Source organism: Zeugodacus cucurbitae, chromosome 4 (assembly GCF_028554725.1).
Source record: "Zeugodacus cucurbitae isolate PBARC_wt_2022May chromosome 4, idZeuCucr1.2, whole genome shotgun sequence".
Taxonomy (NCBI): Eukaryota; Metazoa; Arthropoda; class Insecta; order Diptera; family Tephritidae; genus Zeugodacus; species Zeugodacus cucurbitae.
In genome coordinates this window covers 61,618,107-61,634,727 of record NC_071669.1, presented here as the reverse complement: position 1 = coordinate 61,634,727, position 16,621 = coordinate 61,618,107, and the positions used below count along the sequence as shown (strand labels likewise).

General features: G+C 35.8%; 2 protein-coding genes across 2 annotated transcripts; one reads left to right on the top strand and one right to left on the bottom strand.

The window, feature by feature from the left end:
* Nucleotides 1-19: 19 nt before the first annotated feature.
* LOC105212481 (THUMP domain-containing protein 1 homolog) lies at nucleotides 20-1,300 on the top strand. The gene has a single exon (XM_011184481.3). It carries the CDS (start codon nucleotides 280-282, stop codon nucleotides 1,243-1,245), a length of 966 nt encoding a protein of 321 aa, XP_011182783.1. The 5' UTR covers nucleotides 20-279; the 3' UTR covers nucleotides 1,246-1,300.
* Nucleotides 1,301-1,488: 188 nt separating this feature from the next.
* On the bottom strand, nucleotides 1,489-3,413 carry LOC105212480 (peroxisomal membrane protein PMP34). Its single transcript, XM_011184479.3, has 4 exons — nucleotides 2,841-3,413; nucleotides 2,713-2,773; nucleotides 2,409-2,565; nucleotides 1,489-2,348 (listed from the first exon to the last, which is right to left on the bottom strand). The coding sequence occupies exons 1-4, from the start codon at nucleotides 2,910-2,912 to the stop codon at nucleotides 1,676-1,678; spliced, it is 963 nt and encodes a 320-aa protein (XP_011182781.1). The 5' UTR covers nucleotides 2,913-3,413; the 3' UTR covers nucleotides 1,489-1,675.
* Nucleotides 3,414-16,621: the final 13,208 nt, after the last annotated feature.

Below are 16,621 nucleotides of genomic sequence, written 5' to 3'. Positions count from 1 at the left end.
AGTAAAAGTTTTTAGTGTACTAAATTTAAATTTATTTTACTAATTAAATATCATATCATTTAATAACTCCATTTTAAATAAAGAAATTTTTTTTATCTACAGAATACGAGTTATTTTTGTTCTTAAATTGAATTTGATCGAAAATTACCATAAATGCAACTATGCGGCGCATTTAACCGCTCCAGCGTCTGAAACACATGCCGCCTTTTCTCAAAACAATAACAAATATTCGCTTCTCATTTTGGTCAAATACAATTTTAAAGAAAATATATAACTAAAATGAGTGGACCAGCTGCAAAAAAGCAAAAGTTTTCACATTATAAGCAGAAAAATTACTTCAAAAGTAATAAGCGCCAGTTCCTGGAAGCGGGTCAACGCGGTTTCCTGGCCACCTGTAACTTCCGTGAAAAAGATTGTGTACGAGAAGCTTATAACGTACTTAACCACTACGCCGATGAATTGTATGGTCCAAAGGATAAAGATGAAATAACATTGGACGCAGAAGCAGAACCGGAAGATGTGGGTGATATAGCAGATGACTTACAAAAGGAAATTGATGCTACAAAGGCAACTAAACAAAATAAAAATACGGTTAAGCAACGTTTTCAAGTGGTGGACACAGGCGCAACCAATTGCGTATTCATTCGTACTACCTTAGCTGATCCAGTGGAACTGGGTACACGGATTGTTAGCGATGTTGCAGAGACACGCGAGCAGAAGTCACGTTTCTTACTGCGCCTAGTACCCGTTGAAGTGGTATGCCGTGCCAATTTGGCAGACATTACTAGCGCCGGTGGTGTACTTTTTGATAAATATTTTCTGAAAGAAGGCACCACATTTGCGATTATTTTCAACAAGCGCTATAACAATGATGTCAAACGTGACGATGTCATACATGATCTAGCTGCGCTGGTTCAATCCAAGAATATAAAAAATCGTGTAGATCTTAAACAAGCTGAAAAAACCATAGTAGTAGAGGTGATTAAGGGGTTATGCTGCTTATCCGTCCTGGATGGTTATTTAAAATATAAGAAATATAATTTGGTGGAGTTGGCGAATAACAAAGATAAGGGCGCAAATGAAGTAAAGGTTGAGCAACAAAGTGAAGTGAGTTCCGTGGAACTTGCTAAAGATTCCCAATTGGCGAGAGAGCCAAAGGGTGATGAGAAACCAATTGACAACAAAAATGAGCAAAGCGTTGACGCTGATACAAATGAAAAGGATGTGGCGACAAATGCAGAATGACATAGCATATCTAACTGATTTGTAGCGATGTATCATTAAAGTTCAATTAACACTATTTTGTCAAGACATATTTTTTGTGGTCCAACAAGGTAAGTGCGTATAACAAATTTACAAAAGTAACGTTGTGACTTGATATACATATATATCCCTCAATGGCAAAATTTTTCAATTTTTTATTTATGTGTGTTGGTACATGAAAACAAACATACATAACAAAACATTTCTTAATAAATAAAAAAAATAAAAACTCAACAAACCCCTTATATTTAATAAAATTAATTTTTTGCATATTATGCAAACAAAAATTGATACTTATAGCCCATTCAGTTCAGTATATGTAATGATCACACCAAAAAAAAAAAAAAAAAACAATAAATAATAATTATGAAATAAATTGAATGAATATCCACCAGGTGAATATTCTTTATACCTATTTAAGCACTGGAGGCGCCCTGTTTAACAAAGCTCTCACAGTGGATGAAATGTTCTCATAAATCATGAACATAAGCGCTGCAGTCAAGACGGTTTGTAATATTTTGGCTTCCAAACCACGGAAGAGTCCCTTAAAACCTTGATTTTGCAGTATATTCAACATAATTGTCATCATGCTCGCGTCATTTGAGGCATTCTTTGTTGCAGTCGAATTGTTTTCGTGCGTTGCTTTTGTGCGATGACGTTGTTTCGTCTGGACTAGTTGTAAAGGATATGTTAGTATGGTGGCAAATGCTTTAGCAAGTGCACCAATTGTGAAAAACCCTAAACTAGATATCTCAGTGCCTGTAAACTTCGTCAGATTACGTTTTAATAGCTCATACATCATAAACTGCAATGCTGGATTAGAGACGAGCATCAGCGATGGTATAGTGCCAGACCAGAGACCACGTATGCCCTCAGTTTTAGCAACATATAAAAGCCCGCTAATCAAATTGTTGTAGTGCTTATTAACATCATCTGAAGTGCCAGCCACATTACGCATTCGCACACGCGTGTTTACCACCCAAAACGGCGTGGTTGCTAATACATTAATAACACCGGCGATTGTACCGAGGAATAGATCCTTTAAAGCAGACTGTTGCTTGCCATTTGCGCTTAAAGCTTTTAAACTGTAAAGATAAATATATTATTATACGTAGACGAACAGTAAATAACAGAAGCAAACAAACCTGTGGAATGTGTAAAAATATACAAAATTTGAAATGCAAAGGCTTTGTAGTACCGGTCCCAAACCGCGATACAATGCCTGAAAGCCTTCGCCAGTCATAATTTCTTTAATGACTTGTATGGTACTTCGAGCCTCGCCATTTTTATCTGGATCTTCAACTGCAAAATTTTACAAAATAAATACATCTTTCTAAAGCTCACTTTTTATTCGCTAGTAACTACCGCATACTTATTTCAAATATATGTCAAACATACACATGCATGGATAGTGGTGCAAAGTTCAACTAATTTCCATATTTAACTTACGTTGTAAACGTGAGCGCACTGTGTCGAGTGGATAGAAAGTGCTCATAGCAATGCAACCACCCTGAGAATTAAACAAATATAATTTTATAAATATATTTTTTTATAAAAAAAGTTAGCAACACACTTACCGCTGCTCCAGATACGGCATGTATCCAAGATTCATAACTAAAGACTTGACTCAGCTTTGATTGTGCAACCATTTTGTTCCAAAAGTAATTTTTTTTCTCTAATTGAACTTTAGACGGGATATGTTCAAAGTATTCCGTATTATTATGCACACCGGAAGAGGAATGTAGAACACAATCTAATAGAATACAGTACAAATACGTCCAGCTAGAGTGACAGTGGTCAACACAATGGATTACGTAGCTGCAATTGTATATTTCGCGACAAGCGCTATTTAAAAAATGCAAGCATCGTGTTTATCTTGTAGTAGTATCAATGTACGCCGCTTAATCGCGTGATATTGTTTTGATTACATTTAGATTAGGGGTGAAAATTCTTGATTACCACTTTGGAATGACTTTATGTTGGTTTTTATTTGTAATTCAAATTCTGCCACTCTGAATCAAATTAAAACTTTATTTATTAGTCATCACCGGTTGGTATCTTTGGAATTAGAAATGTTTGTTTTTGATTTACACATTTACATTTCATATAACAACAAAAGAATAAATAATTAGTTTTCAGCGTCGCCGGTCGTTTAAAAAACAGCTGTTCGTTTAGAGTAGACAGGGTTGCAACAGTTTAACGTCGGAATCGCTATAAAGGCTTGTGTCCAATGTGTAAAATGACTGGATGATAATATTTGATAGTTTTAAAAGTTAAAATTTTTTTTTAATATATTTATTATAAATTGTTATAAGAAAAACGTATAACCACGAATGATAAAATTTAGCGAAATAATGAAAGAAAATATTAAAATTATTATATAAATATAAATTTATATTGTAGCCACATGGAAGAGAAAAAAATGAATTTATTGTTTTGTGGTATCTTGTAAACTAGTAGAATTCCTATGTAAAACTATGTTGAATATTGAACTTCGATTTCGGGGATTATGTTAAACAAAGCCAGATTTTTTTCCAACTTTCTTCTGCGTACTTACATTCTTTCCAATACTTCTCATGGAAGAAATCTCCCTTGAATATTGTAAAAGATTTATACTGCGTTTTCGCCCTTGTAAGTTGGCGTCTTTGCGGGAGGGACCTACATTGATATCAAGGGGGACTATCAACAATATGTTGCCGAATGACGTTATTAAGGCTTTCGAAAAATTTGGTGTTCTCTGTGAGTTAACTCTCATATATTTGGAGAAAATTTAAGTATGTAGTCGAGTTGACACTTCTTCCTTGGCTAAAAACCCGGTTCCGTTCCATTCTCGTACATTTGACTGTAGTAGAAACGGTATCTACGCTAGTATAGGGTGTTGTCATTGTTTGAGTCTGGAATTTGCATTTCCCTCACTGAACGGTACTCAAGTTCAGCCTTTTTACGACTGGAACTCTCATAAATATTAATGTAGGGAAAAAATAGGGAATCTCTCCCCAAAAGTGATTTTAAGCTCCAATATTAAAATCTACAAAATCATTGTGATATTTTTTGACATCACTATCAAGTTAACGGTTGTTTTTTTGCTGCCAGTTACCTATGACTTTTGCTATAATTTCCAACTCAACTGCATTTCACATTATTTATTTTTTTATTTACAAACATATTAAATAACAAGGTGCTTGCGAACCCATCAGTCACTGTCCTCTCGAGAGGCCAACATGCAAACTAATCAAATGCAACAACTACAATACAGTTAGCTATGTAACATAAATATATAGTTGATTACATATTAAAGCTCGCATCTCTAAGTAGCGCTTCCCAATCGCCTTGGCGTCGCATGAATAATGCTAATTAAGCTCTCATCTTGCGGACTTTATTGTAATAATGTTATTATGCTTTATTTCTAATTTGACTACAAGCTTACATGCATACATACATACATACACGAATATTGTATTATCGCAAATTGAAATGGGAAAAAGATGCAAACAGCCATTCATCCATGCGCATGTAACAATAAATATATCGTAATTTATGCGAAACGGATATTCAACCAAATTGAATTAATGCTAAAACAAAAGCAAAACAAAACGAAAATCATATTAAATTTTTTTGTTTTTTTTTTTTTTTTAGTTTTTGAGATAAACAATGGATTAAGAGTGAGAGAGAGGGTTAGCAGAAATGAAAAACTTAGACTTAATTAAAGTGTTAGTAAATGTGTAAATAAAAAAATAAATAAAATATATATGTATGTATGTGATTGGCGTTGCAACCGTTTAGCCGGTTATAGCCGAATCGACGATAGTGCGCCACCTGTCTCTCTCCTTTGCAGTTCGGCGCCAGTTGGAGATCCCAAGTGTAACCAGGTCGCTCTCCACCTGGTCCCTCCAACGGAGTGGAGGCCTTCCCCTTCCTCGGCTTCCTCCGGCGGGTACTGCATCGAACACTTTCAGGGCTGGAGTGTTTTCGTCCATTCGGACAACATGACCTAGCCAGCGTAGCCGCTGTCTTTTTATTCGCTGAACTATGTCAATGTCGTCGTATAACTCGTACAGCTCATCGTTCCATCGTCTGCGGTATTCGCCGTTGCCAATGTTCTGAGGACCATAAATCTTGCGCAAAATTTTCCTCTCGAAAACTCCTAGTGTCGTCTCATCTGATGTTGACATCGTCCAAGCTTCTGCACCGTAAAGCAGGACGGGAATGATAAGCGACTTGTAGAGCTTGATTTTGGTTCGTCGAGAGAGGACTTTACTGTTCAATTGCCTACTCAGTCCAAAGTAGCAGCTGTTGGCAAGAGTTATTCTGCGCTGGATTTCGAGGCTGACATTGTTCGTGTTGTTGATGCTGGTTCCCAGGTATACGAAATTATCTACGACCTCGAAGTTATGACTGTCAACAGTGACGTGGGAGCCAAGACGCGAATGCGCCGACTGTTTGTTTGATGACAGGAGATATTTCGTCTTGTCCTCATTCACCTCCAGACCCATTCGCTTCGCCTCCTTATCCATGCGGGAAAAAGCAGAACAAACGGCGCGGTTGTTGCTTCCGATGATATCAATATCATCGGCGTACGCCAGGAGCTGTACACTCTTGTAGAAGATTGTACCTTCTCGGTTTAGCTCTGCAGCTCTTATAATTTTTTCCAGCATCAGGTTAAAGAAGTCGCACGATAGTGAGTCACCTTGTCTGAAACCTCGTTTGGTATCGAACGGCTCGGAGAGGTCCTTCCCAATCATGACGGAGCTTTTGGTGTTGCTCAACGTCAATTTACACAGCCGTATTAGTTTTGCGGGGATACCAAATTCAGACATCGCGGCGTAAAGGCAACTCCTTTTCGTGCTGTCGAAAGCAGCTTTAAAATCGACAAAAAGGTGGTGTGTGTCGATCCTCTTTTCTCGGGTCTTTTCCAAGATTTGGCGCATGGTGAATATCTGGTCAGTTGTCGATTTTCCAGGTCTAAAGCCACACTGATAAGGTCCAATCAGTTTGTTGACGGTGGGCTTTAGTCTTTCACACAATACGCTCGATAGAACCTTGTATGCGATATTTAGGAGGCTGATCCCACGGTAATTGGCGCAGATTGTGGGATCTCCCTTTTTATGGATTGGGCAGAGCACACTGAGATTCCAATCGTCAGGCATGCTTTCTTCCGACCATATTCTGCAAAGAAGCTGATGCATGCACCTTATCAGTTCTTCGCCGCCGTATTTGAATAGTTCTGCCGGTAATCTATCGGCCCCCGCTGCTTTGTTGTTCTTCAAGCGGGTAATTGCTATTCGAATTTCTTCATGGTCGGGTAATGGAACATCTGTTCCATCGTCATCGATTGGGGGATCGGGTTCGCCATCTCCTGGTGTTGTACTCTCACTGCCATTCAGCAGGTCGGAGAAGTGTTCCCTCCATAATCCCAGTATGCCCTGGACATCGGTTACCAGATTACCACCTTGGTCTCTACATGAGGATGCTCCGGTCTTGAAACCTTCGTTAAGTCGCTTCATTTTTTCATAAAATTTTCGAGCATTCCCTCTGTCTGCCAGCTTCTCAAGCTCTTCGTACTCACGCATTTCGGCCTCTTTCTTTTTTTGTCTACAAATGCGTCTCGCTTCCCTCTTCAGCTCTCGGTATCTATCCCATCCCGCACGTGTTGTGGTCGTTTGCAATGTTGCGAGGTAGGCAGTCTGTTTTCTCTCCGCTGCGAGACGGCACTCCTCATCGTACCAGCTTGTTTTTTGTCGTTGCCGAAAACCAATTGTTTCGGCTGCAGCGGTACGCAGTGAGTTTGAGATGCCGTTCCACAGTTCCCTTATACCGAGATGCTGATGAGTGCTCTCAGAGAGCAGGAGTGCAAGTCGAGTAGAGTATTTCGTGGCTGTCTGTTGCGATTGCAGCTTTTCGACGTCGAACCTTCCTTGTGTTTGTTGACGGGCATTCTTTGCTGCACAGAGGCGGGTGCGTATCTTCGCTGCGACCAGATAATGGTCCGATAATATATATACAATATATTAATTTGAAGATGTACGTGATGCTGCTGTATAAATTAGTAATAAATAATTTTTGCTGCCCAACTATGATAGCTGTGAAAATTTAAGTCAAACTTTATTAAACTATGAGATTTTAGTAAAATATCGAAATGAATAAAAAAATGTATTGAATGTATTTTATAAAAAACATAATGTGTCTGCAATTGGTTTAAAAATAAGCCATAAAAACTGCGGAAATTCCTGAACCGATTTAACTCATTTTCCCCACCAAGATACACTATATCCAAAACTATACGCTCACTTAATATTGCTAAGATATCTCACATATTAGGTATATGGGGGGAGCTAAGGGAAGTTATGTCCCGATTTTAATAATTTTTGGAACAGGGACACACTTAGAAATAAAAAATTTCTTTTGATTTACATTAAAATATTTGAGAGATTTAGCGATATTTTCGGTGAAAAATTTCCCTTAGGCACTGAGTTCGATATCCGGGGCCTTGAAAAGTTATAGCCCGATTTCGACAGTATTTCCATAAATGAAGCCATAGATGATATACAGTATTTGTATACAATTTTATTCCGCTATCTTAATCGGTTCCTTATGTATACATTATATTGTGAAGGAATCAGATGGAATTCGTAATTGAGTTATAAGCAAAGTAGTCGTGGCTGTAAACTGCTTTCGCCCATTTTCCATCCCTGTTATCAGGGTATCAAGAAAGTTTTATGTACCGAATTTCATTGAAGTCGGTGGAGTAGTTTTTGAGATATGGTTTTTGACCTATAAGTGTTGCCATTTCTTTTGAAAAATTTAGTGTTTCTGACATTTTACGTTAGAGTGTTAGTAATTTTCAACCTAACCTTTGTATGGGAGGTGGGCGTGTTGATTTAAATTATTTACAGAAAATTTGGTTTATGCAGCTTTATTGGTTTGCGAGATATTCACAAAAACTTATTTATTTTGTGGGCGTGGCAATGGTCCGATTTCGCCCATAAGACCAGTAGAATTCTTTCATATTATAATTAGTAGTGTGATTGAGAGGAAGAAATTGTATGGATCTGTCGAATCAGACTAAAACAGTTTAATTTGTGAAAAAGTGAGAGTTCTAAAAGCTGCAAATACCAGTTTAGCATTTGAAATTTTGATTTAATAACCAATTTAACGATTTTCGACTTTTTAAAGTAAACTATATACATATGTATATCCACAAATAGTTCCTTTAATTTAGAATATTTTTTATGAATCTTTAATTTTTTTAACGTAAAAATAATGTTGAGTGCGCGGATTTTAGTTTAGTGTGCTTTCACCTTCATTTCACCTTTATGTATAAAATTATATGTTTATTGATTTTTAATAAACAAAAAATTTCCAATTTAACATTTATTTAACTTGGAGTGTACTTTTGTATGATTTATTAAAATTTCGGAATTTTTGTAGACTATTTAAAGTTTAAATCCAGATATATCAGAAAAATTATAAATTTATAATATTCAATAACTTTTAAAACTCAACACACCAGTATTAATCCGAAGGTTATTGGAAGACCAAAGTTGCAAGGCCAAGAAAGTAAATTAGGTGTGGAATACTTCCAATTCAAGGCGATAACCCAAGAACTTACCGAAAATTTTTAAAAGTAATTCAGTTCTGAAGAAAAATTAACCACCCTATCATATAAAGAAAAGTGTAGGGAGCCCACACATGCGAGTGTTAATGGGTTAAGAGCGTAGGGCGTAAACGCCAGCCTAATTATATTCAACGCATTGAGTACGATGAACTCGCCAAAGTTAATTACTTTTGATTTTACATTTCACATTAACCGCTGCCTAATGGGTCGCCATGTCTCTTGTGCGCTTTGTTAACACTTACGACATGAATTGCACATGCGCACACACACACATACACATACCAATGTGCATGAGTATGAGTCAAATGCATAAAACAAAAAAGGCGAGATACACCTCTGTCACAATACCCGCCATATACCCGTTTGAGGTGCAAACGCCACGGCTGCAGCCAGATCTCCAAAACCCGTGATTTCAAAGAGGCTTTATGACACTGAAGTGCACAAAAATCATATACATATAAACCAAACGGCATAATGCCAGCCAAATACAACAAATGAACAGTCGCCGCTATTGTGTGGATTTAAGTAAGCGTACGATAAATGCCGCCATTGAGGTTAGCGCATGGAGCGCAGCGTAATTGCAATGGAGACTTGGAGACAGACACCGAGCCGCGACGTAGACACCAACCACTTGACAGCGCTTATGTGCGCACTCGTGCGCCAAGGTAGCATATGTTCGCACAACTTTCGCTTTCTTCGATGACGTAAACACAAGAAAAATGGCTCGAGTCATCACGTTACAGCGCGGGGTACATGTGTATGTTCGTTTGTATGTGTGTGTGAGTTTATTGTTTACCGCTTAATTATTTTAAATGCTCGATAAATATGTATGTAAAGGAGTTATACAAATATTTTTAACGTATATTGAAGGGGGAAGAAATCCTTATTAGATTCACAGAAAAAAGTGTGGCTTAGTTATGAAGAGATCACCGGTATAGATTTTCAATTTCATTAAAATGAGATCCACATATTTAAAACAAATAATAAATATAGAATATACAAAATGTTAAATTGTGTAGAATGACGTCATTTTAGCAAATAAGACTTAAGGACGACCTGTTTTTTTAGTGATTTTTTAGAATTTTTTTTCTACGACCATAAAATATATAGGGAGCTCTAAGAACCACCCCTACGGCAGCTCTTGAATGGATACTTAACCTGCCGCCGATAGATCTCTTTGCCGAAACCTATGCGGCAAAATATGCGGGGCGACTACTGGCGGGAGGAGAATTTACGTATAGAACTTTTGGGCACAGCTCGATGGGTAGGGGCGGTTTGGCAAGTACCGACTACTTGACCCCACTCATGAACTGGGAAAGAAGATTCCGAGTAAACCTGGAAACAGACGGCTGGCGTAAGGGAATGAACATTGAATATATACACGGATGACTCGAAAATGGAGGACGGGGTAGGTGCTGGAATATACTGTCAGGAGTTAGGTGTAAGGCAACCTTTTAAACTTCCGAACCACTGCAGTATTTCTCAAGCGGAGGTGTTTGCTATTGGTAAGCCACAGAGCTAGTCCTCAATACAGCCCTCAATACTCCATAGTCAATATCTACGTAGACAGTCAAGCAGCAATCAAGGCAACAACCTCGGTTTGCATTTCGGCCAAAAGTGTTTTGGATACCAGGATGGCAGTGGAGAGAGTTCCAAGGAACACATGTCTTCACTTCTACTGGGTGCCAGGACATTAAGGCATTGAAGGCAACGAGATTGTGGACGAAATTGCCAAGAATGGTGTAAAACTGTCTTCCGGAAATGCGAACGACATTGGCAAACCCATGCACTGTCTGTCCGATGATCTGGACAGGGGCATGAAAAGATAAATCCTAACACGTTGGACAGAAATACCGGGGTGTAAAACCGCTAAAGCCATGTGTAAAACCGTAGCCCAGTAGTACACCAAACTCATTCTATCACTCGATAGAAAGGACTGTAGGAGTTTGGTGGGAATACTCACAGGCGGCACATGCCTACAAAATGGGACTTACAGATCGAGATGACTGCAGGAAATGTCAAGAGCAAGGTGCAATAGAAACAATGAAGCATCTTCTGTGCACCTGCCCTGCATTGTCAAGGCAACGACATCGCTACTTGGGGGCTCACAATATGAGAATCTGGAAGAGGTATCGAAAGTGAAGCCACAAAAGCTTTTAAAATTCGCGTAAAGCGCAGGCATCCTACTCCTAATAAAGAATTAAAAAAATCTCAACTAATTCTATATAATGATTAGAAAGACTACGAACGGTTTTGGGTTGATTACAGCGAGTATCTCAAATATAAAGTATACCCTAGGAGCCTACATCCCAAATAGAGAACTCATCAAGTGCTATAATTTTTGTTTTGTCACAATTCTCTTGTCATGACAATTCAATGTAACCTCAAATTACATTCATATAAAAGCTCTCAGGCATACCGTAGGCTAAAAGACCTCCAAAAATGACTTATTTCAACGTAATAAACATAATTAAAAATTGCATTAATATATTTGGCAATCCATGCTTTTTGGTTGCCTTTTTTTGAACTGTCAGCTGTCATAAAGGTGAGTGAAATGCCATTGTGCATACAAACTCACAGTTATTCACACGAATTTATATGCAAAACCAACGGTTATGAAAAATTCACAACTCAAAATGTTATTCACGTCAGTATTTCTTAGTATCTCCGCTTTATTTTCAATTTCTTTGTAATAAAAGAAAAATGTCTGTCACACCATGCAAGTGTATAATTTCTATACTCTACAGAAGTTAAGTGTTTTTCCACGTTTATTTCGTTTTTTTTTATTATATTTTAAAGGGTTGAGATTATGTAGGTTGCACTTTAAATGCTCTGCACATGAGTATATTATATGCGTAGTTCCGTTATGTGCTCAATGAAACTTCTTATGTAGGTTTTGAAAATCCTTAATACGGAATATTTTTTAGAAATTGTGGTCATCTCTCAGCTGAAAATTATTTTCAACGCAGATAAGATGTGATCTATGTATATTTGAGATCGATTTTGAAATGAATGAATGATATAGAAAATTTGCTTTCTGAGTGTTATTGGGACTTTGGTACTAAGTGAATGCGACGAAAGCTCACTCGAAAGATGATTCCGTGTCATGAACTATGCTGAACGATTGTTAAGGGGCACACCTAGTGTGAAATTTCCAAAAAATCGATTTTTGTTTTTTCATATTTCGGTAGATTACACGTTTAAAAATAACATTAAAATTTCAAATCGATATCTCAAATAGTTTTTGAGTTACAGCAATTTAAATAGCAGCCGCTCGGTAACAGTGAAAACGATCATTTTATCTTTAAACGTGCTTTTCTCGAAACAGCATTTTCCAAATTTGCTGCAGTGATTACTCAAAAACAAATAATTCGATCACTATCGAATTTTTTTTACATGTTCTTTATATAGTTCTCCGTACAATGATCAAAATTCTCCTATCGATTTTTGATCCGATCAAAAAATCGAATTTTATCTCTTGTGACTTTTTCCTGTTCTTGGATCTAAAAATAATCTCGTAGGAAAGGAAGTTAGAGACGATGAAGGGGAGGCACTTGACACTTGAATGATTTGTTGTATACATAACCTAACCTCAATAAATAATCATTATTAAGGAAATAAAATAAAACTACTATTAATGAAAAATTATTCAAATATTTCTTGGAAGACTATTAATTTAATAATTTATAAAATACTTTAAATTCACTTAATTTATTATTAACATTTAATTTATATGCCACTTTAAATTATAAAAAATACACAAACACACATTCAAAAATAACACTTAAACATGTAAACTTTTTTTTATAAAAAATCAAAAAAATTAAAATAAAATCAGCACATTTATTGGCACGAGTGTAAGTGATTGCTTACGACAGAGCTTAATTGAAGATGCTAAACAAGTTTGCACAATTTTCAATTATATTGTTTACCTAAGTCATTTAACAGTTTTAATTCGTTTTATTATCTCCGTTGTATTAATTAAAATGATTGATGTATACGCTAATGAAAATAGATACAAAACGAAAATAACGCCGCAGCTTGCCGGGCAGACACATTTGGGTTATTCCACATCGTAGTTTCGATGTTTAATTATTAGAATTATTAATTCCATTCCACTGCCGGGCATCTGGCTCTAAAAACCGTTTTCTTTTTTAGTTACATGTAACTACGTATTCGTGAATACGGAATTTACTGAAATTCTATTGTGGGGTTTCATGTTTATATTTTAAATCAAATGAAAATTATTAAAAGTTTTTATATGATATATAAAAATATATATAAGAACCAGATTTTTTAATACAATTAAACGATTCTCCGAGAGACAGAGCACATAACTTTTGGACTATTCTTAAACGTAAACAAAATATTTTCGGAATTAAAGGTCTGGTGCAATTTTATTTTAAATAAATTATTAGAAAAGAAAATTTTAGTTAATAGTAAATTTGGGACTTCGAAATTCAGAACATCGATTTTATATTGAAGTATTAACTATAAATATTGAAAGAGAATAAAATAAGTTAAATTATAATTAAAAAATATGGTTCAAATTCACTTAGATTTATAAGAAACGGTTTCTTGGAGTTGATATACTTTGAGTTAACAGTAATTCTTTTTCGGGATCCCGAAATTTCGGGATTTTAGTATATGCATTTCGTTTGTTGAAATTTTAAATGTCACTTGAAAATGTTTAAATTAATAAAATTAGTTAAATTATAAACAAAAAATGTTTTGAATTCAATAAAATTTTGTTTGAAAAGCTTTCTCAGAATCATTTGGATGTTTATGCGAAGATAACAAAATTTTAGTTAACAATAAATTTTTCGGGATCCCGAAATTTCGGGATTGTAGTATCTCGCTATTTTTATTGTAGTTTGAACTTTAAAAATAGAAACTGAATAAAATGAGTAAAATCACCATTTGAAAATAGTTTTAAATACCATTACATTTATTAGAAAAGCTTTTTTAGAGATCTTTTCGATGTTTACAAGAAAATAGAAAATAACAAAATTTGAGTTAACGGTAAATTTTACGGAATTACGAAATTGCGGAATTACAATATTTGAACATTAAAATTTCAAAATTTTTCGGTTATTTTTTATTATGTAATACAAAATTACCCAACATACTTACTATTTACTCACTTAAGAAAGTACTCAAAAATATCTGAAAGCCATTAACAACAATGCAACAAACACTTAACATGTGTAAGTGCTCAAATAACGGCAGCAGGCTACGGCTAAATTTACCATAAAGCACCAACACGCTAATTACCTCGATAAATATATAAACAATGGAGGTTGATTATGCTCGTAGTTGAGCGTGCAAACCGGCGAAGAGTGGAAAGTGTAGGAAAGTGGAAGTAATGTATTAATAATTATAATAGTTATGCATATTTCCGCTTCCGGATAATTGAGGCGTTGGTTGATGAAATGTATGCTTGGTTGCAGGAGTAAATAAGGTAAAGCGTGTTGAAAGTGGTAGATACATAATTTCTAAAGTAATGTTATATACTGAAAGTATATTAAAAAGTAATTTAAAGTCATACATGTCGTTTAACGGTAGCGTATTTATTATACATGCTCATGTCTTATATTTAAATATTAATTTCCTCTTTTGTGGCATGCCACACGTGAATTAAAAAGTTGTTATGTATTACGCCAGTAGACACTTTTAAGTTTCCAATCAATAGGGAAATCATTTTTTTCTGTCTTCTTTTCTTGTACAACATTTTTCATTCGAAATTTAATATTCTAAACCTTTTCCATAAGAGTCTACACAGTCTAAAGCTACCTATTTGCTGTTTATTTTTCTCAATAGAGAAAAATAAAATCTCTCTCTTCCAGCATTGTTCTCTTCCAAAAGTTTCTCATGAATATAATCATATCATCTTGAGATGGTGGCTTAACTAAGCTAAAGAGCTACTTTCTCTCTTTCAAAATTGTTGATTTGTGAACTCAAATGCGTTTCAACATCATCTTGATAGAGCCTTTAATCTCTAAAATAGAACATAAGCACCTCATCAATGCTACTAGAACGACATCCTCGAAAAGTATCGGAATTTATTTTTTTTTTCGAATACTTTTTATGTTCACCACTTTCTGAAATTTATATTTATACATATTTCAATCCAACAACGAACCAAGATACTAAATAGTGAACCTGGAAGCTATAGGAACTCTGGATAATAATTGAACTATAAACTCCCAATCGTGATCCGAACTTTTAAGAAACAATAAAAAATTATTATAATATTTTACATAAAATAATCGTTAAAGTGTAAGATAAAATCCATTATTTTATCTCGAGCCAAAAATATAGTTTTCCATTTTGTAAAAAAATCTCAGTGAAGCTTCCTTCTGCTATTATTTCTGTGAACTTTAGTGTTTCTGACGTTTTTCGTTAGTTAGATAACCCACTTTTAGTAATTTTTGACCTAACCTTTGTATGGGAGGTGGGCGTGGTTATTATCCGATTTCAACTATTTTCATGGTGTGTGGTGGGGTACGTAGGAGAACCGACTGCAGAAAGTTTGGTTTATATAGCTTCGTTGGTTTGCGAGATATATACAAATAACCGATTTGGGGTCGGGGCCACGCCCACTTCCCCAAAAAAATTACATCCGAATATGCCCCTTCCTAGCGCGATCCTTTATTTTACTTTTTAACTTTATTTATGGCTTAGTTATAACACTTTATAGGTTTTTGGTTTTCGTCATTTTTGTATGCGTGGCAATGGTCCGACTTTGCCCATTTTCGAAAGCAACCTCCTCAAGGTGCCAAGGAATACGTGTTCCAAATTTCGTCAAGATATCTCAATTTTTACTCAAGTTATCCGTTGCACGGACAGACTGACGGACGGACAGACATTCGGATTTTGACTCGTCTCGTCACCCTGATCATTTTGATATATATAACCCTAACTCGTTTAGTTTTATGACTTACAAACAACCGTTATGTGAACAAAACTATAATACTCTCTTAGCAACTTTTGTTGCGAGAGTATAAAAACAATTCTGGTTTATATCATCTAAAGTTATTTGTATTAGCACCGAATCAAAAGTCGATTTTTATAATCCGAGAAAAAATCTAGCCCCTCAACACTTATGCTTGCTCTCTGAATCGAATAAAAATCTACCGCCGTACACTCTTTTAATAAATAATTTGAGCGAGTTAGCACAGACAGCCAATAAATATACAAAAATCGTACTTCCATTGAATATTTTCTATGGACCCATCTCCATGCACCTTCAAAGTGCATTTTAAAAGTCGTCAAATATTTTCGCTTCATCATTATTTGCTTTTTTTTTGTTTCGAACGTGCCTTGCACTGACTAACAAGCGAACAATTCACACTGTCTCGCAATCTCCCAACTCAAGTAAGAGCGTACTTAAAAAGCATCACGTTGCACATCACATTGTCGGGTGTCGCATAAAAACCGAGCAACTGCAATTATATTATAAAAATAACAACAAATGAAAACACAACAGATTGCGATAAAAATGTTTTTGCCAGACCACGCTTTGTCGCTTTGTACGCGCGTTTGTTTGTCGCTTGCTTGTTTTTCTATTGCACGAAATTTCATGAAAGTTCAGAGCATCAGGTGCTGCGAGATCGTGCCATGTCATTGCATTCCGTCGAGCAACTTGTAGTCTTTATAAATCAACAAACTGTGCGCACAGCTAAGGTAAAATGAGGAAAGATGAGCTGCTGTGCCGGCACTTGCAAATATGTATCTAACTGT

Excerpts from the sequence above, each read along its gene's own strand:
- LOC105212480 (XM_011184479.3), bottom strand. The coding sequence starts at position 2,912 with ATGGTTGCACAATCAAAGCTGAGTCAAGTCTTTAGTTATGAATCTTGG. Across the intron at positions 2,774-2,840 it reads ATGCCGTATCTGGAGCAGCG|GGTGGTTGCATTGCTATGAG; the intron begins GTAAGTGTGTTG and ends TTTAATTCTCAG. Across the intron at positions 2,566-2,712 it reads AGTGCGCTCACGTTTACAAC|TTGAAGATCCAGATAAAAAT; the intron begins GTAAGTTAAATA and ends AAAATTTTGCAG.
- LOC105212481 (XM_011184481.3), top strand. The coding sequence starts at position 280 with ATGAGTGGACCAGCTGCAAAAAAGCAAAAGTTTTCACATTATAAGCAG.